The 26,567-nt window shown below is 38.6% G+C and overlaps 1 protein-coding gene across 4 annotated transcripts; it reads right to left on the bottom strand.

Moving 5' to 3' along the window:
- Positions 1-26,075, bottom strand: PRDM1 (PR/SET domain 1). Of its 4 annotated transcripts, none has more exons than XM_027855309.1 (7): positions 25,801-26,075; positions 23,824-24,072; positions 16,200-16,319; positions 11,927-12,179; positions 5,242-6,353; positions 4,103-4,231; positions 1-3,717 (listed from the first exon to the last, which is right to left on the bottom strand). In XM_027855309.1, exons 1-7 carry the CDS (start codon positions 25,840-25,842, stop codon positions 3,142-3,144), a joined length of 2,481 nt encoding a protein of 826 aa, XP_027711110.1. In that variant the 5' UTR covers positions 25,843-26,075; the 3' UTR covers positions 1-3,141. The 4 variants fall into 4 exon arrangements, with proteins under 4 accessions (XP_027711110.1, XP_027711118.1, XP_027711135.1 ...); XM_027855317.1 differs by lacking the exon at positions 25,801-26,075 and adding an exon at positions 24,361-24,459; XM_027855334.1 differs by lacking the exons at positions 16,200-16,319; positions 23,824-24,072; positions 25,801-26,075 and adding an exon at positions 13,645-13,807.
- Positions 26,076-26,567: the final 492 nt, after the last annotated feature.

Genomic DNA, 26,567 nt, shown 5'->3' with positions numbered 1-26,567 from the left:
TAAAGCATGAACATTTATATTTAATTTACATTTTGACAATTGTACATAAATAACAATGTAAACTGGTTCGTAAACATAAGATAGTTTGTTGTTCTAGCAAAGTAAAAAGCCGATTAACTTGGGTCAGTTTTTCCCTTTGAGAAAAGCAAAACCACTTCTGATTGTTTGCTACATTCACATGTAAGAGGCCTAAACAAGGGAGGGTTGGGAGAACCGTGGACAGTAAAGAGAATTCGAAATTTTTAAAGCTGCAGTATATAAATCTTCGAAAAACTTCAACACAAAAGCACTAAAGGCCAAAAAAGAGGGGGAGGGAAAAGGGGTTTAGGAGAAGAAAAGTGTGTCCAGTGTCCAGAGTAGTGATACTTTGGTTTATCTACACTTAAGTACTGTTTTTTAACCACATTGCTACACCTAAATTTGTCAGCCTTGTTGTTCCTAGAGGCAGAGATTTTATATGTATATGTGTGTATACATGTATATATATACATACACACACACACACACACACACATATATATATATATATATAAACTTGTCCAGCAAATGTTTATTTACATACTTCCCTGGGTTATCTTAAGTTGGGTTTTGTTTTCTAGTTGCCAACCTACTAGCCATTTTTATTTCCATCATAAAATCCTACAACTTATAAAATGGTCTGATCAGAGACCTATTAAGTAATAAGAACATAAAGACAATGTACACTGAGTGGTAATGGGTGTAATAATGGGATTTGCTTCTGACACTGGGTGTGACCACATAACTCAGATGTGGCAAAACGAAATAAAGCTCTATTCGGCTGTCCCTGACACTCATAGATTTATTATATTCATATCCACTGGTCTTTGGGGTGTTACCATATGTAGGGTAGGATTTTTATTTCCTTTTTCTGTCAAGGTTTTGGGGTCTTCATTGTTGGACCTTATAACCTCCAGAAAGGGAGCATACACATATGCACATTGACATTCTTTCAAATGCGCAACACATCATCATCCGGGGTTTGAGGTCATCAGGTGCGATGCAAAGTCCTCTGAAAAGGCTTGATTTTCATCTTTTATGAAAATTAGGTTCTATTACATGGTTTGGCTCACAATGTGACATAAATATATATACATATATAGTATAGTGGTATAATGTATAAATATACACCATTCTTTGCTTCACCTTGAATGCCAACATGAGATCTTTGGGCTTAGCAAATTGAGAAAATAAAATAACACTCATGCGCAATAGCCCCTTTGTGATTGTCTTCATCTGGCCCACCACTCAGGTGTAGTCAGTGGCACTGCTACAGAGTAGGAGGTGTGGTGGTGTCCTCTCCCTTTCCTGAATTTCAGGGCCCCATTGGTAGTTATGTTTTTATGTGTACTATGTTGTCTCCCTGACTAGATTTTAAATTCCTTGAAGACATGTACTTTTCTCCATTATCTATATATTCACCACAGTGCCTTGCACATTAAAGGAGTACAACATGTACTTAATTGACCCTATACTCATGGTTCTCTCCCTACCTTTCCACCCCCAACCCCACCCTCCACTTCCCTTTCTGGCCCCAGTCCTTCAGTAAGATGATTTTTAAATTTTAAGGAGACAGAGGGAAACTTAAAAACAAAACAAAACAAAACACCACATTCTAAGTTTTCTGTGCACACTCGGTTTCTTCTCTAAAGTAGCAAAGCATTAGATAAAACAGCATTTCCTGCACTACTGGACACACTCAATGAGGTAATTGTTGTTGAATAACTTTGCAATGCCCTTTTCATCTTCAATTAAATTAACCACAAAATGTACAAATGCAAATACTGAGGAAAATCTGAGTCTTACAGAAAACAAAACAAAATTGATGTGCTGGAACAGGAATGTTCATCACCCACTTCCACCCAGAGATAATGAGAAAATACCCGTTTTGATTTTTGTTTGTTTGCTTAGTTTTTCAAAACGTGGACTGAGCCTTTCTACCCCAAAAATCCTTTCTGGGAAAGCACCATTTTTGTGCAATTCTGACATCTAGAAATTAAAACATACATCATACACACAAAACATCCCAAACTATAACCCGAAAAAACAAACATACACAAAAAAAACCACTTGTGCTTTTAACAGTGGCTTTAAACATGGCATTTGATCATCTTCACATTTTCGGTTGCTACACTGGGATGGCAAAATTATATGGCAGTTTATGATGGATCTTTGGGGTGACTTTGGGCTTCTGTATTGCTTTTAGAAAAAAAAAAGCAAAAAAAAAACCAAAATACAAACTCAACCAACCAACCAACAACCACCACCCCTTTCATTGGTATAAAAGTCAGGTTGGCATAGCCTTCTTGTCATGTTACCTTTCTGGGTAGAGCTGTTAAGTAGGGAAAAAATGTCTGGACTACCTACAGAGAGGCAGGCATAGGATTCCTTTCCATATTGCCATTATCCAAATTATTATTGGGTAATTCTGCACATCTACCCCCTAGTTACACAATGTTGTTCAAACTAAATGATCTCAAGTATGATTCAACATATCCACCTTTGGCAATACAAAACCTCATTTTCAAACCTTTAGTGTAGGCATATTGACTGAAGTAATGTATTTTTGTTTTTCCAATCTAAACTTCACCTTAATTTAGACAGATGTGCAGAAATTATCTACAAAGAATGGCCACAAGACAAAAAAAAAAATAAACATTTATACTCAAATTACAATGATTTTTCCAGTCATTGTAAACATTTTCTAATTATTGCTTTTAGAATGATAAGTTGTATAATAAATTATAAAGTACTATCATTGAAAAATAATTATAGATAGGAGATTGTCTTAGTAATGGGAAAGGCTACTCAAACATACTTACAAACATATTCAAAACACAGTCAAATATATATATATGTATGTATGTATATATAATACGTATACATATAAGAGTCTTTTTTTCTTTATACCCTGAGATTACAATAACTTCAGAGTTCCTTCTTTGAATTGGAAAAAAAGCGAGGGAACTCATCTGTGATGTCAGGAAAGCTTTGCAGCATTGGAATCAACGTATAAACAATTTGCTACAGGCACCCCGACTCGCCAAGTCATAAATTAAAATTATTTATATATATATATGTATATATACATATATAAATCACTTCTTTCATTTCCTGAAAGTCTTAAGGATCCATTGGTTCAACTGTTTCTTGTTTGACCTTTACAGGTAACAGAGGTAGTGGGTGACTGTGAGGCAACTTCATAAGGGATGGGTCTGATGACTCGTAAAAGTTACACCCTGAGGAGATTAGTCCGTTTCCCATGCTCCTTTGCAAAGACATTTTCAGGTTGGCTCCTTCCATCTCTCTTCTGAGCAAAGCCAGGATCTCTTTCTCCACCACAGAGGTCATATCAGTCCCATCCTCTGCGTCTTCTAGTCGGTCTGCATTGTCACTGATGTCAAACTTCTCTATTTCTTCATTGATTCGGGTCAGGTCCTCCATGGACAGGCCAGAAGTTGGATCTAGGGGGCAATAGCCATTTAGGTGCACCTTGAGACTACAGAGGTGGATGTAGCTCTTGTGGCACTGAGCACACTTGTGTGGCCTCTCCCGGGTGTGTAGACGCTTGTGGAGCTTCAGATGTACAAACTGGGTGAACTTGGCTGGGCACAGTTTACACTGGTATGGTTTCTCTCCAGAGTGAAGTCGCAGGTGAGTCTTAAGATTGCTGGTGCTGCTGAATCGCTTGTGACAAACCTACATTTAAGGACAGACGGGAGAGGAGACAAGAACATCAGAAGATTAAAAGGTGCAAACGAGAGGGGTTAAGCTCAGAGACAGCCTGCAACAACTTGGGAGGTGAGAAGCAACATGAAGGCTATTAAGCAAATAGGGCTGTGTGGGCATAATCCACAGGAGGCGGTGGCTCATTTTCCTGTCCCTCTTCCACCCACTGGACACTATGTCTGCCGGTTCGCTTGCAGATTATGGGATAGGATATAGCACACTGCAGCAATGAATCAGGGTTTAAGAGGAACTACCTATTTTGGCATTAAACTACAGACTCTACTGGGCATGCTAGGAACTGGTTGGGCAGATTTCCAACCAGTTTAAACATTTTCCCCAGAAGGAGTTTACCCACCTGACATTCATGAGGCTTTTCTCCAGTGTGGACCAGGTAGTGTTTCTGCAGGTGGGCAAGTTGAGTGAAGCCCTTATTGCAAGTTTGACATTTGAACGGTCGCTCTCCACTGTGCACTCTGAGGTGGACCTAAGAACAAAGAGCAAAATGTTGCTTCAGTTTCAAACCAACATTAGGATCGTGTTGTTTCTTTGTAATAATGGTGCTATTTTATCAAATGTCCTGTTGGTTCTGTTCACTTCATTTTTTTTTTAAGCTAGGCAATGGGGTTAAGTGACTTGCCCAGGGTCACACAGCTAGTAAGTGTTATGTGTCTGAGGCTGGATTTGAACCCAGGTTCCTTCTGAATTCAGGTCTGGTGCTCTATCCACTGCGCCATCTAGCTGCCCCCTGTTCACTTCATTTTGCGTCAATTTATATAAGCCTTCCCAGTGATGTTAGAAAGTGCTCATTTTCTCATCTCTCACAGAATAATACTCCATTACATCCATGTATCATACTTTGTTTAGACATTTCCCAATATGTGTGCACCCTCTTTAGTCACTAGTTTGAGCTATTACGAAAAGAACTGCTACAAACATTTTTGTACAATGTGAGTCCTTTTCATCTTTCTTTGATGTCTTTGGAGTATAGGTGGTATGGCTGAGTCAAAGGGTATGCACAGTTTAGTGACTTTTAAGACCACAGTGTCTTTGAGCCTTTTGGTTGGAAACATCTAAGATACAAATGTCTCAAGAGAACAAATGAAGGAGATTCTTTTCACTACTCCTAAAAGCAAAGTTGTTATTGTCGAATCATAATGATAACAACAACAATAGTAACTCATATTTATGGTGCCACAATTCACGAAGTACAATCTTCACAACGACCCTAGGGGTAGATATTCATACAAGTATTATCCCCATTTTAAAAATTTAAAAACTGAGATATACAAGGGTGAAATGGACTTGACCCAAGGTTACCCAGCTGTATAGTGAGTGGTGGGACCCAGACTAAAATTCTGGTCACAGAACTTTTTCCACACAGTTGTAAAAACATGACCTTTTATAAAAAGACAGGGAAATACAAAACTACATGTGTGCATGCATGTATGTATATGCGCCCGAACATAAGTCAATAATTTGATTTTCAATACCTACCTTCAGGTTTGAGAGTTGCCCAAAAGTCTTAGAACAAACATTACACTCGTACTTAATCTTTCCATTCTGTTTCTTCAGTGGATATGGAAGTGTTTTGTAACCAGTCATATTTCTCTTACTTTTAATGAGATTCATGGCTTCTTCACTGCTGTTGGCTGCCAACATCGCTGAGGTAGCTTTAGGTTGTATCATGTGTTCAGACGTGGCAGCTGTCCCAGCAGTCGGGGACCCACTCGTTGGGCTACATGGCTTGTCTTTCATGCTGGTGGCTGCACTGGTGATAGAAAAGGCACTGTGGGGTGCAGGTACGAGAACATCTCTGGGGTGCTCTGGTTGTAGCAATCTCCGGGATCCTTCGGAGGGCAATGAATTTGGAAGAGTAGCTGAGTTGAACATGGTATGAGGCAAGTTGCCTCCTCCACTGAGGATGTTACCATAGACTGGATATAACCTTGGGAAGAGATTGAAGTTATTGATGCCATTTATATTGTTCACAGTACTCAGGCTATTACAGCTCATACCATATGGAGGTAAAAGTAACTTGGGATAATGAGCATTATAAGAGGGGAAGAAAGCTGGAGAGAGATGACTCGGTGGTATATAGCCAGGGTAAGACCCCAATCCTTCTGTGCCATAGTGTGTATTCAAGTAAGGGTAAGAGTCTCGATGTTCTTGAGAAATGGGCGCCAAAGGTGAAACTGTGTCCCCCAGGCTCCCGTGAGGGCTGGAGCTTTTCAGACTTTGGTCTGGGCTGCTTACTGCTGAGGGGCTAGGAGTGGTGGATGATGGGATGGGGGAGTGAGTGATGTAAGTAGGTCTCTCCATCCTGTAGGTCAGAGAAGCTTTCAACAAGTCTTCTGCATGGGGAACTCGGATTGGGTAGATAACCCGCGGGCAGATGGGCCTTTCGGGGCTGCAGTTTTTCCTCAGGTCATCCATGTCCTTTTCTGGAGTGATGGGTGAAATGTTAGCATGGAAGAAGCTCTTTCCTTTTGAATGGCTGGAATCATGTTTCAGAATTTCTTTCACACTGTGCTCTCTCTTTGGGACACTTTTGGGGCAAAGTTCATTTTTCTCAGCACTCTGTTGCTTTGGACTGATGTGTGTTTGAACTGAAATAAAGAAGAATACACAATTACTTAAACGGATGTGAGAAAATGGCACACCATTGCTAAAGTGGAGAGAACTTTCCTGTTTTGAGATTTTTTGTGTGCCACACAGCTTGCCTGAGAAAACTGAGTCAAAGGAGAGGGACCACCGACATATACTCCAAGGATGAATGTTCTGGGGACTTATTCAGGGGTTTGGCTATCCCCTCTGGAGATGGCTCTAGGCAAACCATCAAAAACTTACTATATCTCATTTCTTTCCTCTTCAAAATGGGGAAAGAGAGAGTACTTATCTATCATCTATCATAAAGGGTTATTGTTTGGATTATTTTGTTTCCATTGTTAAAGAACATAGAATGTGAAAAGTGCTATTCAAGCAAAAGATCAAACTTGCCAGAACAGATAGCTTCTATTAAAATGGGGTGGAAAAATACCACGAGGTGTCAGAAGCTAATAAAATAGTCATACTGATGGTTCACAGTTCACCTAAAGGAAATTAGCATGCACAATGAGCTAGATCAGTCAGATTAAAACTGTTTTGAGCAGCAGTCATTAATTTTACATCAATTTTTTAAAATATGAATTTGATTAAATAAATGCCGATGTGTAGGTGAATCAGTAAACTAAAGGAAAACATCCAGTCAATGCCCTCCTCAAACCACTTGTTCACAATATGAAAATTTAGCCAGGTTTTGCCCAGTAAAACTCGGCTCCCAAAAATATCGTCCCCTGGAATCATAAGGCGTGACAGATTAACCTTTGCCAAACCACAACATGTGCTCCACCAGCCAGTTCAATTACTTACAGTCCCAAAGAAAACATAAGCAGCTCAGATGAAAGCCTTTTTTTCCCCCCTAAGATCAGGTATTCTACACCAGTAAGCATAGCATTACTCAGTAAATAGACTATTTAAGAAGATGAACAACAAAGAGGAAGAGTTATAAAATACCAAAGTCCTGCACAAGGCAATATAGACACAGTACAGGTCGAGGCAAAGAAAACCAAATTCATGGGACTGAGTCTACCCCAACTTACATCAGACTCGAAACACTAAAAATCTGCACTTGGAAACCTTTCGTTTGAGCTATGGATCCCTGACCACTATCGGCAATATCGTACCACCATCTACAAAGCAACTACGATGTGGAAAGCTATAAATGGGAACACACAAAGCAAAGAAAACAGAATGACCTCCAGGAATAGCACGGAGATGTGCTTCAGTCTAATCTTCCAGAGTTTAAAAACAGAGTTTGATGACATCTGATTGGGTACCACCATTTTTCTAACAGTCTTTAAAAGGATAAGCTTTCAAAAAGTATAACTAAAGAAACATTTGGGAAAATAACTTTTAAAAAACTATCTGCTTCATTTATCTGAGGGAAAAAAAAAAGTCAATGTCATACTTGAAAATCTGGTAGGCCCAGAAATTAACGATACAGAATGCTAGAAACTTTACTTTCTAAATCAGTACACTCCAGGCCACCAGGTTGAAGAAAAATTCTCTTCCATCTTAAAGAATCCCTTGGAGAATGTTATCTCAACTAGCTATTATCAGTTGCTCCTTACTGAGCAGGCAGCCCAGAATAAACAGGGAGAGGGACACTTATCAGGAAAGGTGCTGATCAGTGGGGATTGATAGAAAGCCTGCGGAGGGACAAGGGTTTCTGAAGCCACTAGACCAAAATAAATATCACCTTATCAGACCAATATCAGTCTTTCAGTGGGGCCTGGGAGGCAGGAAGTTCAAATTGTCACTTTTGTTTTTTAAAGCTAAAATGGTAGAGGAAGAGACAGCTAACCTGGAAAACTGATAGGGGAGCCTCCTTACTGCTAAGGAAAGGAATTTAACTAAGACGAAGTGGAATGCTTGGCGGGAAGAGTCCTTAGAAAAGGCTACCTCACTTCCCATCCTCATTCACCACAATTCCCCCAAACCCCTTCATTAACAAAATGAAGGTACAGGTATAACAACCTACCATCTTCACTTGACAGATCAAATTTAATTGCCATAATTTTCTCCAGGGATCTCAAGAAGCCCTTCTTCTTGATCAATTTCAGTATGATGGAGGTGACTACATCAAGATGTCAGATGAAACCAGTCCACAGTACTTCCTAGTTTTCATGGCACTCAGTTTTCTATTATATCCTCAATTGTGACTACTGAGTATACATCATTACTAACTTAATAAACTAAAACAAAACCAGTTTCATGATCATTACGCAGGTGGAAGAGTTATACTTTTTTCAGAACCCTTGAAAGAAAATTGGATTCGAATACTGAGTTCATTCCAAGCAATAAAAATCCCATGAAAAAGATAAGTGAAAATTTTCTTTTGTAAAGTATCATTTTATGCTATTCCTATTCTATGGAGCACATAACAGATGCTTACTAATTAGAACAATTTTTCCACCTTGGCAAAAAAGAAGGAAAAAAAAAAAACCCTTACCAAGAATCCTGATTGTTCAGAAAGTCAATATGTAAGACTGGAATATTTTTTACTTCCCTAGTTTCCAAACCCCAAAGTTACTAATATTTATCAATATCAGAACTTTAGAAAACCATGCCTGGAAAAGGCTGCTTCAACCTAGGACAAGAGCCTAATTAGAATGTTCTATGGGAGTATTTTTGAAGGGAAAATTAAAAACAAAAAACATGTACATTTGTGTATTCATACATGGTAAATTATCCTTCAGCACCTGCTGAGTAATCAGTAGTTCTGTTATTTCTAATTCTTCCACTCAGTAACAACTTAACATTAAAAAAAAGAATTAAGAAAAAAAAAAGATGTTTTGTTCTTAAATCTTAAATGGCTGTAGGCGGACCGAAGTCATTTCAAGAGTAAAATGCTCCTGGAGGCCTTCAATGGCTTAATTATGCCGATTCACATTTTCAGTCTATAATAAGAGCCTCTAAGGTTAAAAGCAAGAGAACCTAGAAGTTCTGCAGAAGGTAAAATAAAGCATGTTTTCAACTGAAACTGAGAAAGCAAACTAACATTTAGAAGTCTATAATTTGGTCATCTATTTTCTAGATGGGTCTATGTCTCCTCTTTTTTTGTGTATGTGCCAAATAACTTTTTCCCCCCTGGGCGGGAGCAAAGAAGGAGGGGCATAAATTAATCTTCATTCTGATTCACGTTTAAAATCACGTTCTCTCTTCTAAAAAGGAAAAAAAAATTCAATAACTAAGATTTTTAAATCTAGCTATTACCCTATCAAAGCTCATTTTTTTTCTACCCTCTCGATCTCTATTAATTAAATCATCATTATTATCCACTAATATCCTGCAAGCCCCCGGTGGGAGTCTGGCACAAACATGCATTGTGCTTTAAGTGTGGAAACTGAATACAGCTCACTAGAGTCAGAAGCATAATCTACTTATTAGGACTGATGAAATAGTGGAAATTTTCCTGATCAACAGTCTCAATCATCAACCACCACACCTAAGACAACTGATTTCACAACAGGCAATAAGAACCCTCTGCAGAGGGTGACTAGTTGTCATAACTCAAAAACTGCTAAACAACAGCTGCTCTGAACCTCAATGGAAAGTGATACCTGAAAATGTCATTCTTCTATTGTATAGGAGGACCTAGAGAAAAAGGATCTACTTAAACAAAAGGTCCTGAGAGACAGTAAAGGCATTTCTAACAAAATAATGGATTCTGTCTGATAACACGAATCTGAAAATGCTGTGTGTATCTTGACAATTTCAAGATGCAAGAGGAAATTATTTCATTTTAGAGGAAAACTTTCTCACTTGGCAAAGTAGAAAAGAAAAGCAGGAAAAAGAACCAGTGACTCAGGAAGAGAGGCCTGGTGGGTTTTTTTTTTTTTTTAAACAAGTCATTAGAACTGCTCTGACTTAACCAATGATTACAAAGATGCAAGAATCCCACTGGTGTTTCTATCCAAATGTTCTGAGATTTACTCACTCTTGCCCACTGAAATAAGAGGATCCTGAATTGTATGTGAAAGGCTTACAAAGGTTAAGGAATTACACATTAGCAAGGAGTGAGAAATTAATTCTGAGTAATTGTCAGAGGAACAAGCAAAACTAAATTACTCTTCAGAGGTTCAGTGTTGAGAACTGAATTATTTCTGAACATTCTATACCCTAGCCTACCTGAAAAAACAAACAAACAAACAAACAAACAAACAGGGACATGACAATATGAAACTCACAGAAGACCCATCTAAATGAGTGGGATGATACTTGAAAGTAAAATGGAGATGCTTTAAACTTTTTTATTCCAAAAATCAGCCTAATTTTATACATTCTCAAGAATTACATTGACATACTCATGACAGAAACTTCATTTAAGTAGTATAGTTAGTAATTTATCTCTAATGAAGATCAGCTCCTAGAATTAGCTAGTTTGTGCATTTGTGTCCCAAAAGCAAGAATATGATTTCACAGGATCATATACTGAGAGATGGAAAGTGTCTTAGAAGTTACTGAGATTAGCCACCTATATTAAACGATAAGGACACTGAGGCCCAGCAAAGTTAAGTTTCACAGACCCAAGATCACACACCTAGGAGGGGCAAAGCCAGGATTTTCATCTAAACAAACCCAATACTCTGACTTGAAAACCATACCATGGTTAAGTTTTGTTGACATTTCTCATTAAAAAAGAAAATGAAAAGTCAAATCCAAATGAGTCAGGGACATGATCTATCCTTGAAATTAACTGGCTCTGTCTGGTTTAGGAAGCAAAATGACAAATATTTTGCTGTTAAAAAAAAATGGCAGATTTCTGTGGGTTTCATCACACAACAAAAGATTAAGAATTTTCTCACCTATTGGAAGACTACCCAAAAATTGCCCAAAACACTTACACAAGTAAGACCTTTTGTAGCAGGTAGGGGCAGAAGGGGGTTACCAGGTCCAGGCCAGATAATTTTACCTAAATAAAAAAGTGAAAGCCTATACTATAAACCTGACTGAGGAACTGAGAATTTGTTAGATAAAGTGATATGCAGCTACTGTCAAACAGATTAAGAGATCAGATAATTAGATTTTACCATAAGGAAGGAAGTTAGATGTGAAATCTTCAAAACATCCACTTAGAATAGTTTGTCAGGAGAGCTAATTGCTTATTGTTTCTAGAAAAAGCCTGGGATAGCATAGAGTATTTATTCTTATGCTATGTCTTGACTGATGGTGGTTTTGTAGTTGGCAGTTGACTTGGTACAGTATGAGATCCATTTCGAAGCAGCACAAAGAGGCAACACTACCTGATTCGTTCAATGGTTTCAGGCCTGTCGTACTCTCATCCTTTTTTTCTAAGTGCTGCCAATTCTAAGTCTTTACAGCTTTATAAATTCAGTTCTCAAGAAGCAATGCTTAAAATTTTAAAAAGTGCCCCTAGGATAGGGGCAAATGGAATGTAAAAAGAGAGAAGGCAAAGGAAGGAAAAAGAAGGAAGCAATTCCCCTCTTTCTGATCCAAACTACCTACCCTGGCACAACAGTTGATACAGCCATATAATTAACCACCATATTATCAGATCGTACAGACAGAATAGACATTACTAGCATTCTTTTTTTTTTTTTAATTGTAATCCACTTACTGAGGTCCATCCTCATCAGCTCTCCAGAGGGAGGATAGTGGAGTCTTTCTGCAAAGTCCCGACAATACCACACAAGAAGTTCCTGGTTGGCAGGGATTGGCTTAATAGTGTAGAAATAGATGTTCATTCCATTCTGACAGGCAGCCAAATTCTGCTCCTGAACGGAGTGAGCAGGGTTCACATAACGCATCCAGTTGCTTTTCTCCTCATTAAAGCCATCGATGAAGTGATGAAGCTCCCCATTAGAATAGATCTGGAGGAAAACAGAAAACAGCACCATTGGAAAAAAATTCCTGAAACGACAGCAGCTTATTTAATTCTCCCTTCCTTTGGCACAACACAAGCATGGAGACGAAGTGAAGAGACCGACCTGTGCTTCCCCTTCCCCAACTCTCTCGTTACAAAGTTCAATAAAATCAGAGAATTCTAGATTTAGCCGAATAAGGGAGTTACCAGTGAGAGGTGGCATTTCTCTCTCTCTTTACCTTTTCCATTTGGTTAATTTGTAATGCTGAGGAAAAAAAAACCAAGACCGAAACACAGTTTCATGGAAGGAAGGGGCTGGGCTGCCTCTGAGTCTCAGAGCGCTCTTAAAAGCGTTAGAATGGCAAATGAGTAATACTCCTAACTCCAGTTCTGATTGTGTGCTGACTTTGAGTCACCCAGGTGTAAGAGCGGGCTGTGTCAAACCCGAGCCTCAGCTTTTTTTTTCTTTTCTTTCAATTTAAAACAAAAATTTTTATTAAAAATTTTGAGCCCCAAATTCTATCAATCTCCCCCCTCACAGTAAGCAGTCAGATATAAGGTATATATGTGCAATTATGTAAAACATTTCCATATTAGTCATTTTGTACAAGACTCGAATAAAAGAAAAAAAAAGTGAAAAATAGCATGTTTCAGTCAATACTCAATGAATATCAGTTCTTTCTCTGGAGGCGGATAGTAAGCTTCATCATTAGTCCTTCGGGATTGTCTTGGATCACTGTATCGCTGAGAATAGCTAAGTCATTCAGTTTTTCATCGAACAATATTGCTGTTACTGTGTACAATGTTCTGCTGGTTCTGTTCTCAGCTCTTTCTATGGGCCTCTCTTTCTTTACTTGCAGTTTCCAACCACCCCCGCCCAAAGGCTTAAACTATGCAAACATCCTCCACCCCCCCACAAGTCCTAAAGTAACACTTGCTCATATGAATACTTGGAACCTTGCCTTTTTGTGGAAACACTGGGTGGGGCAAAGGTGAACTTCACCTGCCATAACAAAGTGAAGACCTGGACAGAAGCCAAAATTTGACAGTCTACTACACAGAAGTCACTTTTCCTCTCAGTGGACATGTTTGGACCTGTACTTTTCTTTTAAACAAAAAAAAGGGGGGGGGGAAAGGGGGGACAGGAAGAAAGGAAGCCCTATTGCTTTTATAAGGGATAATCCTATAAATCACCACACACTTTTCCTCATCAGCTGGAGAAGAAAAAAAAATGCGATTTGTTGAAGGAAAAGTAGGATGAAAAAATTGAAAGCTTTTTCCAGCGCCAGTCAGAGTAATTAATAGATGTATTGTGATTATACTAAAGAGTAGTGGGTTAAGAACAAGAACAAGAAAGCAAACTCAAAGCAGCTCACTTGCTCAAGTCAGCCACTCAAACCTTCTACGTAAACCTCTCATTTTTCCATAGGGCATTCCTATTAGAGATGCCCCTTCCCTCTCCCTCATCTCACCAGATTTTCTTTGGCAACCAATACGTGATGATCTGTGGTGTGTGGTCTCCAGGAAGCCTCATCCTGTGCATAGTCCAAGAGTATCCATGGGGCAAGCTGACTATTGCTTGATTCTTACTCACACACCCTGTCTATAAAGCCTTTCTTATGTCTCTCCAACGCTATCAAAAATAAAAAGGGAACTCTGTCCCTTTAACACAGGCAGTAAACACCAGAATCACTTTCTTTTAAGAGTAACTTCCTGTAAATTGTGAAGGGGGAAATACATGTGGCTTCATCAAAGAAGCTTGTGAGAGATTTTGCGGTGTGTTTTGTTATGAGAAAATGGAACAGGGCTGGGTGAATTCTGCTATCAAGAGGAGTCTTCAAGTTTGTTTACTCTGATGTGCAAACTTCCAGGAACATGGGGTTCCATTGCTCTGCACTCTTTGCTTCGGGCGGAAGCTGCTTTCTAAAGCTAAGGGCGATGCACCTTCCAGTCAGCTTTCCCCAATTTACTGTACCCTCATTTAAAAAGGTAGATGACGATGCCATGAAGTCACAGGCTCACACCCGCAAAAATATAAAATAAAAGCAAATGCTAAAACGAATGCCTATCCCTATCTTGTGTTTCCATATATTATCATGAAGATTAAAAATGTGCTGACTCACAGTACAGTTACAAGAAATAATGTCACTCTGTGGTTTACTCAACTCTAACATCCCTTCTCCTCTTTGACTATGTAATTTGCATGGAACTTTTTTTCTTCATACAGCAGATGTTCCTATCCCTGCCAGCAAAAGCAGGACAGTTTTTATAATATGTGGGAAGTTATCTCCGACAATTTCCTTTTCATGTGCAAGCCTGATCCAAATCCTTAGTTGGAAAGAACATCTTTGGGGGACAATGGAGGCTTACTGACTTAGGGAATTTTCAGAGAGATGCAAGAACTAAGGTGCCGTTGTTGCCTTTTTCAAGATAGCTTTGCCAAAAAAAAAAAAAAAAAAAAAGGCTTATACATTGAATGGTCTTAATTGAAGACTTAGTCACTCTCCAGGAAATTATACACCTCCATGGCTTGCTTTTAACTGAAGAGGGACTTACTGGCAATAAACTCAAATGAACCCACCCACTTTTTTTTCTAGGAAAAGCTTGTAGCCTGTGTGAACACACACACACACACACACACACACACACACACACACACACACGTACATGTATACATAAACTGTGAGTACTTAAATAATTTTGGATTTAAAATATATCAACACATTGCTTATATTTTGGGAAGACAATTTAAATACCATCTTTTGTTCAAAGTGAAAATAGAAATTGGAGACAACTTAAAGTTAGTGAGAGAGAATAAGATGTAAAAAAAAAAAAAAAAGGAAAAAGAGAAAAATTCTTAGGTGAGTAAGACCTAACCTATTTCTCAAGAACAACCTGAGAAAAGATTCTTGAATTCACAGCTTCCTTAACCCTACATTGTGGTTTTACATTAAAGATAGGATGAGAGAGGAAAATGAATTAAAAAAAAAAAAACAACAAACCAGGAGCCTGATAAATATCCTATAGATCAGTAATTAAAAACATTACTTTTTAGTCATAGTAACTTTTTCCTTAGAAGAATTAAAAATGCCTAAGAAAAGATTTCCCTCCTAATCATCACAGCATTCCTTCAAGAAAAAGTTGTGATGGGTTTATGGGTCTTCCTAAGTGTGAGAAACTGAAATCACAAAATAAACAGTGGTAGATTGAGGAAAGGAACCCAATAATTTTTTTTCCTGTGATTCAGGGTTCTTAGTATACCCAGACTGCCTTAAAATATCTTTTTATCTAAATATTCTAGGTCAGGTTTCAAAGTCTTCAGGGACTTTATGGAAATATTCTAAATGATGCATATGGTCATAAGAATGTATGCATTCCAATAAACTTGATGAATTGAAATCCAGATTACAATTGAATCAAAATTACGGCATATTTATTTTAAAGAACCACTCCTTCCCTTGTCCCCCTCTCCATACTAGCCTTTCCACCCTTCCGAATGAAAAAGTTTTGTTTTCAAGATTATATAATTCATTGATTTGAGTTTATCCAATTAATTAAAGTTTTGGTAAGAATTCAAGAATATCTGAAATTGAAAGGCTTAATGACTCATTACTCCCTCCTTGAAGAGAAATGCAAATGAATTTACTGTGGAACCAAGTAGCAAAATCGTTTCATTCTATCAGGAAGCTCTTATGAGTTGCAAAAATTCAAGTCAAGTATAGTCCATGTTATCTCCTTTTCCTCCACCTACAAGCTTTTTTTCCCCCAGAGGACCAAGAAACTTACTCAGCTACTTTAACATCCACTCAGAATTCTTATTCTGTGCACCCATGGGAGAATAAAGTTTCATTTGTAGGTGAGCAAATGCACATAAGCACCCAGGCAGAAAGACAGACAGACAGACACAGACACAGACAGACAGACACACACACACACACACACACACACACACAGGAAGGGAACTAGAGTCTTCAGTTTTGCTTTTTTTCAATTATTAAATCAACATAGAATTTTAATTTTTCCTTACCCGCCAAAAATATTGTCTGTTGGCATTCTTGGGAACTGTATCATTGGTATAGATTTCACCTATCAAAGGTCCAAAACGTGTTCCTTTTGGTATGTATTCTTTGCTTATTACTCCAATGACCTAAAAGAGAAAGAACACAAGACAACCTATAACCTACATTTCAAAATGACAATCCCATTTCAACCAAATTGGTTTTTCATAAAAGGATAGCACAACAAGGTAAAAAAGAAAACCTCCTAATGGGGCAGAAATGAGTAAGTAGAGAATAATACCAAACTATAATTATTTGAATAAAATTGTATTTCCAAAAACTTAAAAGCCATGAAACTCCATTTTCAAATTATTTTCACTTGTTGAATTAGAAGCCTTTGTTCAGTTTGGGGGTGGGAGGAGTTAAGAGTCACACAGAAAAGATAACAGCTTGTTTTTTAGAATAAGAACCAAATAATTTTAGAATAGATGTTCTTAACCTTTTTTGTCATGGATTCTGACTCTCTGGTGAGGCCCATGGACACCTCAGAATACTGTTTTTAAATAAACAAAACAAAATATATAGGATGGCAAAGGAAACTGATTGTATTGAAATTCAGTTATAAACAACTAAATATGAACATTTTCAGACACCCCAGGTTAAGATCTTCTGTTATAAGTAGCCAATATTACAGAGAAATAGATCAGACCATTCCAGCCTGCTGATGTTTCCCTTCAGAATCCTCACCTATTAAACCATTAAATATCATATCATTTTTGAGGAATGAAATTTTAGTCTTGGAAAACAAAATCATGTTCTTCAAAGGGTTAAAAACCATAAATTCACTATGTTGTACTCTACTGATCCCTGATAAAGTTCATCATAGTTTCCTGTTCCCTGATGGAGGAGTATTTTTCAAATAATTGTTCTTCCCTAAATGTGCAATAGGACAGCCAGTCTCTTCTCTCCATAGAACAGTGGCAGGAGATCTCATTAGCAGTTATCTTATGGATCCGGCATGGGGACAAGATTTTATATGCCCCCTGCCCCTCCCCCACCAAAGATCCTGAGATAAGGAAATGACTGAAAATCTACTATAGCCCATATTTCTAAAAGGCTTTGGTAAAGAAACACATTACGCCAGTTCCTCCTTGATGGTAAATTTCTTTTGAGTAGGGTAGAATCACCAACCACAAATCAGGAAGCAATTCATCACTATTCAAAAGAACTCATCTGTGAGTAGTCACTTACAACATTCTGCTGAGTTACGGGTATTTTTCATCCCCCCCCGCCCCCCAACTTTGATTTTCTTCTCTGTTAGGGTAGCCAGGAGAATGGACTAAATTCTAACTAGAATTGATTGACAGAGAAGAAAAAAATGTAACAATGTTTTTAGTTTTCTTTTTTACAATGCTTCTTAGTGATCTGTTTGGGCCTGTGAACAAGATACTTCCTTCATGTCTTATGCTAGTCAAATGACACTGAACAATAGAACAAAACTATATGCTTCATCTAAAGTATTTACAGGTAGTTCATGAAGAATGGTAAATTTCTGGGTATGGTTACAATTATTCCATGCAATTCCTAGCAATACATTAAGCCCCACTTCAAATGAAAAGGAACCTGAAACTTCTACGGAATCAAACAGCTACGCCACAAACAAGACCAACAAACTTCTGGCAGATCCTACATTTTGGCGCCTACTCATGTCCATTTCATATCAGCAAGTGATTAGGAGCACAACAGTCGATATAAAAGTCAGTGAAGCATCTAAAGGCATCTGGCACCGAATGGGGGGTGAGGGGGAGAGAAGGAAGGAAGGCAAGGGCAGAAAATTTCCTATACCCGACACAAGCTGAAACGAGGTTGTTGGGCCAGTTTTATTTTGGGCGCTTCTCTGCATTTCTGGCAGAGCCTGAAAAAGGCAGATGTTCATTTCATCCTCCTCTGCCCTCATTTACATCTATCTGACGTTTCAATAAAGGTTCATTATTATTGGTAATCTCTACAGCCTAACTGATGGGAAGATATTAGTAAAGTCTTGGGCCCTCTAGGCCTCAGTTTCCTCCCCTGTTAAGTAAGCAAGTTGGACTAGTGATCTCTCAAGTACCTCAGGACCTGGAATTCTATGATTCTGTCTGTGTATGCCTAGTGAAATTCTCACTGTCTAGAGCATCCTGGAAACATTCATGTTGGCTCTTAGGATGTAGCAAATCTTCTGACACTTATATTTGACTGATTATAACACAGCATTAAAAAGCCCAAACAGGAACAGCAAATAATGCCATTTGCTGGTCAGCCAATAATTAACAGCTGATTTTTCAACATGTCCATGTTAAAGTAGTAATTTTAAGAGAGGCACTCAACTGGTTCACCAACTTCTGTGTCTGCTAGAGACTATAATTTTAAACAGTCTTGAGAGACAGTGCATGATTACTAACAAGCAACATTACATTGAGGTCAGTGCTTTTCCACCTAGTGGCCATTTGATCTACCAGAATGAGGTGCTTGTTTTTCAGAATTAAAACTCATCTTCTATCAGTTAAATTCATGCCATATCATGAAAATATTAGATACAGTTTTCCAGTGGCCAAATACAAGGTGACAGGCTAGAACCTCGTTTCCATAAGCATTATTGCTTTTCTTTAATTGGGAAGATGGCAATCAAAAATTTTACTTAGTAACACGTATGTACTAAGTAGGTGACATAAAGAGGTATAAAACATAATTCCTACCCTTTAGGAGTTGACAATATAGCTGAGAGGCAACAGACATGTAAAAAGTAATTCGGCTCTAAGGCCTATGAAGCTTATACCTAAAGATCTCAAAACTACAAGGGAAAATAATTTTTATTTTAAGTGCCTTATGTTAGATCCATCATATCTTTTTGAAGTTCATATGTTCCTGTGGTGAAGGTATAACTTTGCTCCATAGAGTGGAGTTGAAGAGACCAGAAGGCACAATTTAAATTATGACACAGTATAGATTAAGCGGCATGTCGAGAACACATTGTATATCACTTCTATCTTCACAAAAGCCTGTTTAAGATACAGTGATGGGGCTTGTTTATCTACCCACATAGATGTGCTTACATAATAACATAAAGCCAATTAATTTTATTATTAGCTAGAAAGTTAAAAGTTTTTCTTAAACAGGCAGGAAATAACTATCACATTTAGAAGTAATATTAAGATGTATTGTCAGATGGATTCCTTCATCCAGCATGAAAGCTACAGCTTTAAAACAGGATATTTTCACGATACCAGCAGATCAAGCAATCAACAGATATTTATTAGGAACCTACTTTGTACCAATCTAAGAATGAGGGACACAGACAAAAAGGAAACAATCCCTGACAGCTTCTGTCTAGTTATAATCACAAAGGTATCACCTGTAAGATAACAGCACTTCAATGTTTATAAAACTTGACATTATTAATTTTGCCCCTTATGAAATAAACATTGGATTTCTAAACAGAGAACCTCATCAGACAATTCTCCTCTGCAACAATAATGATTCAAGATTTACAACTGGTCTGAAAATGGGCATCCTTCAACACTCCCTTCACTGTCCAAGAACTGGCAGTTGCTGCACAAAGACTTTGTCTCTCTGATGAATTCCCATGTGCTAAAAAGGCCACTTAGGCTAGTGCTCACCTAACCCAGGAAGGAAACATGATTGGAACTGACCAGGGTCCTAATGAATTACTGCTGGGGCAAGGCTGCTGCATGCCTTCTATAAACATATCAGCAAGAAGACAAAAAGCTTCAACACTTGCATGCTTCATCTATCCCTACAGAAGCCCGTCCACAGGATGCTTTATGAGCAGCACCGACCTCTCTACCATTTTGGAAGATCCGTCTCTGTCAATGGACTGGGTCACAAAGCACAGCCTGACACCCGTGGCTTCTGGACAAAAAACAGGACTCCTTAGCCTCTTCTTTTACAAAAATCAAGGCAATTAAAAAACTTGGGAGAGGTTGAGCTAGAGGGGGCATTTAATACATCTCCATAGCAGCAGGGAGAGAAAAAGGGGTTCTCAAAAAGCAAATCTTTCCCTTAAGGGACTATGTAGATTTTTTTAAAAAAAGCATACATTTATTTAGAACTTTATCGTTTCTAAAGTGCTTTATATACATTATCCAACAACACACAAAACCCCACAACAATGGTATTTAAGCAGAGTAGTACTATGCAGGTATATTCATGATGTGGTCAAACTTACCCTAAATCATTAAGATCACAAATTACTAGTTCCCTCTCACCCCCTCCCTCCCCATAAAACTGATTCAGTCTATTAAAATTCTGTTTTGGACCTAAGACTGCTTGCACTGTGATGACTGGGACTCTACAGATGGATCAAGACCTAAAGTCTGTAATTCATCTGATTTTTTTTTTAAGGGGTGGAGTGAAAGGAAATGTTTTCAGATGGTTTCCTCCTTAATTATCTTTGTATTAAAGGAAACACAGTAGCAGCCTCCCCGTATCATCTCCAAAATATAAGACCATCCCCAAGAACATAGGATTGCATGTTGTGGTGAGATACTTTTTTCAGATGGCTTAAGTTAATAATGGACTGCAGCTAAAATAGGCCTATAGCAGACTGATTTTTATCACAGTATTGCTTTAGGACTTCCCAGAACAGGAGCTTCCCTAATTGAAAGAGAAGCACTCAAAATCTAGGTTTTTCAAAGACATAAAATATCAAAACTAATATTTTCACATTTTAAAAAATGCTCATAAAATATTGTTTAAAGGGAACGACAACCAAGTTTCCACAAAAGGAAGAACACAAGTAAAGAATTTAGTATACAGAGATAAATATATTTTTTAACATGAAGTTAAAAAACTTAGCTGTAGAAATAAGAAACAAGAATACTCTTTAAAATGTGTAATTAGGGTAAAAAAGATCTAGAACCACCAAGGACAAGAGCAGAAACATTTTTAAAAAAATAGAAAAGGAGCTGACATATATGTGAATTCATAATGAAAAAAAAAAAGTCATGGAAATAGAAAAAAATTCTAGTATGTCAGCAGAATAAGAAATAACATGTAATTTGACATCTACTACCATTTAAACAAAAACATTTAAAGGACTTTATAAATTACATTAAAACTACTTGCAAAAAATTCCCGTGGGACATATGACTAAGGACAAACTGATTCATGCCAGCCTGCACATTGTTAATCATAAACGTTAGTTCTTAAACTTGATGAATTCCCCTCCATCTTTTGAAAATTATTTTTCTTTTAACAAAGACTATCATTCTAGTACAAATTCCAGAGTCAGCTGCTAAGTAAGAGAGCATATGAAATTTGTATCCTGATTGATTCAACCAGGACCCCCAAGATTGCTTGTTTCTGTTAAGTGTGATCTAGAAGAGGACAAGGTAAACAACAGATGCCTAGGTAGGTTCACTTCTCCTGTAACCACCTTTGGAGGGCATTAAAATCTCTCCTAAATCAATTGAAGTAATAGGTTCTGGGCTGTATGGGAGAGCTAGGTAAGTTACACTTTACAGTCAAGTAAATAAAATCATGCTGAGGGCCAAAGGGACAATCATGTTATAATGCAAAGAATACTGGCCAGTGTTAGGAGACCCGAGTTTTAGTCCTGGCTCAGCCAATAATTAGCTGTGTGTAGCCTTGGGCAAACTACTTAACTCTAAACCTCAGCTTCATCATTTGTAAAATGAAGGTGTTGAACTGGATGGTCTCGAAAGTACCTTCTAGTTCTAAAATGAGGCCGAATAGTATAAATTCTGACAGTGGAATATAGAGCACACACCAATATCCTGCATACTTAAAAGGAGAGGGAGAAGTAGCTCTCTTGAATACTAGAGTATGGAACAAGATCAAAGTTTCTTTAGCAGCCTTTTGAATAAAATGGAGAACTCCAGAGAACAAAAGAAGGGAAGAGGCCCTATACCTTTCACCCCCAATCTCCTTCCCTAGTAAAGAGATCCACTTCAGTCAAGTTTCATATTAGGAGGGGGGGCCAGGGGAGATGCACTTCTTACACAAACCACGACAACAAAAACCAACATTATACAATTCATGAAACATGTCAAGTTAGCTTTTGTCATAGAATTATGACAAGTAACTCAAGACGTTCTACTTAGAAAAATGTTTCTTTAAGGGGATGTATAGGCTATGGTGGATTCAGGGCATCTCTAGCAATTTAGTATGAGATAGTATTTACTGTACAAAAGGCAGCATTGTCTCTTGAGGTATTTAACAAAATATGTTCGTAGAATTCCCCCCTTCAACTCTCCAACACCTCTGTCTCTAGTTTTAATAAGTCACAAGGCAGTAAGTAACTAGTGCTGGACTTAGAGTCCTAAAGACATGAGTTCAAATCCTATCTTAGATATTTACTAGCTGTGGAACTCTGGGCGAGTCATTTAACTTCTGTTTCCTCATATGTAAAATGAGGGGGTTAGACTCAGACTCTAAGGTCCTGTTTCCAACTCTGACCCTATGAACTTAGGAATATAGTAAGTTCTCTTTTAGACAGCTTTGTCTCCCACTCAAAAAATATTCAGCTCTGGAACACACAATCAGGCACGAGACAAAGTTTTCCCAAAAGGGTTGCCAGGTCCTTTAAATGCTACTCTTAGGGGTAAGAGAAAGTGATTTAACAGGGCTATGATAAATATTCCCAGGAATAAATTCTACATTCATAAAGCAAACAAATCCTTTCTCACTGCTCTCGAGACACAGTAGTATAATTTATACATGGTGGGGGTAGGGGTGGGATAAGGGAAAGGAGGTGAGCAGAAAGGTCAATTTATCTGGGCACAGTAGCAGCACAGGTAAAAAAGGGGCAGCCCTAAGCCCCAGAAATAAAGAGGTTGTTCTTCAGATCACCTAAGCTGAACATCACACCTGGCTATGAGAGTTACACAAATTGGGTGAACACAAATCAAACTGCCCTTTCAGAGTCCTGGGGAAGTCTTTTGGAATTAACAACAAAGGGTAGCCCCACTTCAGAGGCTGGGGGGGGGCAGGAGTTTGCAAGTCTAGCAGGGAGCAAAGGAACTTCGGCAGATAAACAGTGGTTAACTCTTAAGTCATCCTGACAAAGGACACTTTTCCCAGTTTATATACCATCCCTCCTGTTCATAAACACGTCAATGTTTCGGGAATAATTTTAGAAACACAGCTAATAAAGCCAGCTCATTAAAAAGAATAAAGCACTTTAATAACTGAAGGGAGACAAAAGAAAAGACTTAGAGTGTTTTCCGAGGAAACTTGACTTTTCTTTCCCTCCCTTAGAGCTATTATACAACCAAGGCAATTTAATCCAGTGGCTAGAGGCAATGGATACATTGGCTGCTGACAGCAGTTTAAAACCTGGCTCAGGGGTCTACCTCACCCCCCACCCCCCATGCTGTGCATATACCTATTCTAGGCACAGTATAGCTTGCCAGAAGATTTTAACTGCTTGCTAATTGGCATGACGGGGGAAGGAGGAGGGGGGGAAACAGAAAGAAATTAGTTCAAGGGAAAAAAAGAATGCAATGAAATGGCTATATTATTTACAGGTACTTAACAAAGGAGTCTCCCAGACTTATGGGGCCTCAATAGAAGTGTATGGGAGATTTGGCTGTCAGGTGCCAATCTTCTTCAGCAAAAAAACAAGAGGCTTACCTCTTTGCAGTTCGGTGCATATTTGAAAACCAGATTCCTTGGCAAAGATGCCTCCGCCTGAATGGCAGTTCCTCCATCAGCACCAGAGTCCCAGGGGTGGTCATTCACAATGTATGTGCACTTCTCTTCAAAATCTGCCTCTGTCCACAGAGTCATGTCAGCATCTTCCATGTCCATTTTCATGGTTCCCTCTGCCCCCTCTACCAAAGTCGGAAAATTTACGGTATCGGAGCTACACTGGGTGGCAGCCTGGAAAAGAAGGAAAAAGCCTTTAATCCCCATTGTCCTGCAGTTTCTGTGGTTTCCTCTGAGACACTGTGACTAATACAGTAGTCTGTGGCACTTGAAAAGCCTATGTAGAAGAGCTGGTACAGTTGAGCAATAGCCAAAAGAGGAGTATAAACGAGATTGCCCGAACTGAATGGAGGAAGGGTTTTCAAATGCTAGGCTTAGGTTTAAAAAAAAAAAAAAAAGTGAGGCAGCCTCGCTGGGGAAAAATCAAAACAAATCAGCTCAGAGATCCATTTCTGGCTTTACCTCTCAAAAGCACAGAACCCACTTTCTGGGTTCCCAATCTTGTGTCCAAGAAAACCTGGGGTCATGGCCACCAGACCACTCAGTATCTGTGGAAAAGCTGCCTCAGAGAAAAAAAAAAAGTGTCATAAACAAGGAGAGGAAGAGGAAGGCGCTGCTGTCTGCGTCTGAATGAAGCTAAAAATGGAAAGCGCGTGTTGCAGGAGCGGAACCCAGCCTGCCTTTTCCAAATGGGGAAGACTGAACTTTCCCACCAGCTTCCAAAGCACAAACAACTTTCAAAACAACCTGCCCCCCCCATCATCCTCCCCCTTCTGCCTTGTTCCCTTTCATCCTCTAGCAAGGAAGACAGCAAAAGGCTGCATCTTGGCCAGCATCCTAGTAGCAAGAGCTAGTCACAAATCATTGGAGTGTACTCATTTGGACCAAAGCAGGACAAGGGAAAATGGGGTTTCTGTGATTTGTTGGCATCTCATGCCACCATGAAAATGCACAACAAAAATGCAAAACTGTCCAATAGTAAGCTGTCCCTGGAGAATTCATTTCAGCCACCTCGGCTGCAAATAGTACTTTCTGTTGAAAATATTGACCACTCATTCCATTCTCAGAAGTCACAAGTGTTTCAATTTACAGTAATGAAAGTTATAGTAAATATAGAAAAGTGAGAGACTAAGTAAGCCCTTCCTCAACTAGTGATGGGCTACTTTCCCCAAGTCTGTTTTACCCTCTAGGTCAGTAATAGCACTTTCCTTCCAAATAAGAGGTCAGTAGCTTCTCTATTTCCCCCCACAAAAGTTACCCTCTCCTACACTAGGATACAAACTAGGTGACAAAGAGGGGAAAAACGTGTCTCAAACACTTGACTTAATTAAAAATCATACCCAGTAATCCTAATCAAGGATTTCTATGCAAGAAAGGAGAATACTCACTTGATTTTCAAAATAAGATAATGTCCCATGGAAGATGCTAAAAGCAGACTTTATCTTCTTTCATTTAGCCATAACTGATGGGGGGGAATAATAATGCATCCAATAAAAGAACCTGGGACATATGCCTTACATTGTTCAAAATTTAAACAGACCTGCTTGTCTATGGGTGGCTCCAGCATGTACAGTCATGATGCTAAATAAATATTAACTAATAGTAAAGGTTTTAAAATTAAGCCACCACCGAATATTTGCTCTTCTTTGATCTTATGGGGGGTGGGGGAGAGAAGAGAACTGCTACTGAAACTTCAATGAATTGACAATTGCACCCAGAATTGAAAGGGTTAATGATTCATAAGGAGGAGAGAAAAGGTCTTATAATAAACATGTTTGAAGTCGTGAGTGCACCAAGGCAAAAGTATTACTTGCTTGCAACTGCTACTACGTTGGTGAAGCAGGGAGAAAAAAAAGTTTAAACAACGCAAGAGGAAAGAAACAGAAAAAAAAAAATTCTTACCAAGGTCGTATCCACAAGTTTTTCCAAACAAAAATCCAACATCGAAGGTAAGTCACACTCATTTCTACACAATAAACATTTCTTCGTCCTTTCAATTGCCGGCTTAGAGCAAGACTGACTCACACCTCCAGAGTTAACTCTTTTTTCTACGGTCTCTCGGCACCCCCCTCGCCTGCCTCTCTCTTCTTTTTCTCTCTCACTCTGTCTGTCAGACAGGTGCTGCGGCACTTACTGCTTTTGCCTCGCCGAAACACTGGAGGGCTGCTTGCAGTCTGCTTAACCAAACAGACTGAGCATTTACTCAATAAGCTAAAGCAGGGGGGTGGAGCTATACCTGCAAATTTAGTCGAGGCCAATCAAGAAGAGGGATTTCCTCCCCCCCCCTTCCAAATAGTTCAGGCTTTATAGGTTTTCCTCTTATTACACGTGAAGTTCACCATTCACTTGGAACTTTCTTACTTCCCCTTGAAACACACTTAACCTCAAAGTGAAAGAGCTGACATTATCTGCTTTCTGCTACAAATTCATTAACTATTCCCTTCTTCTAGCTGAGGCTTAAAGTACTACAAACACTTGAATCATTAAAAAAAAAATCTGTTAAAACTTCTATTGTTCTGATACGAAAAGTCCTGGTTAAGGAATGAGAACTTTACATTGGGCACACAGAGTTGGAGGTCGTAGGGGTGGGCGGGAGTCCCTGGGAGGAGGGAAATGGGTGTCTAATATTTTAGTATATAATGCCATACATTTCAGGAGTAATTTCCTGT

This window comes from Vombatus ursinus, unplaced genomic scaffold, assembly GCF_900497805.2.
Source record: "Vombatus ursinus unplaced genomic scaffold, bare-nosed wombat genome assembly UNPS02000582.1, whole genome shotgun sequence".
In the NCBI taxonomy this organism is placed as follows: domain Eukaryota; kingdom Metazoa; phylum Chordata; class Mammalia; order Diprotodontia; family Vombatidae; genus Vombatus; species Vombatus ursinus.
Note: the sequence above shows the minus strand (reverse complement) of the source record. Positions and strands in the feature narration are given on the sequence as shown.

Excerpts from the sequence above, each read along its gene's own strand:
- PRDM1 (XM_027855309.1), bottom strand. The coding sequence starts at position 25,842 with ATGTTGGATTTTTGTTTGGAAAAACTTGTGGATACGACCTTG. Across the intron at positions 6,354-11,926 it reads GCTGATGAGGATGGACCTCA|TTCAAACACACATCAGTCCA; the intron begins GTAAGTGGATTA and ends TCTTTATTTCAG. Across the intron at positions 4,232-5,241 it reads GGCAACTCTCAAACCTGAAG|GTCCACCTCAGAGTGCACAG; the intron begins GTAGGTATTGAA and ends CTTTGTTCTTAG.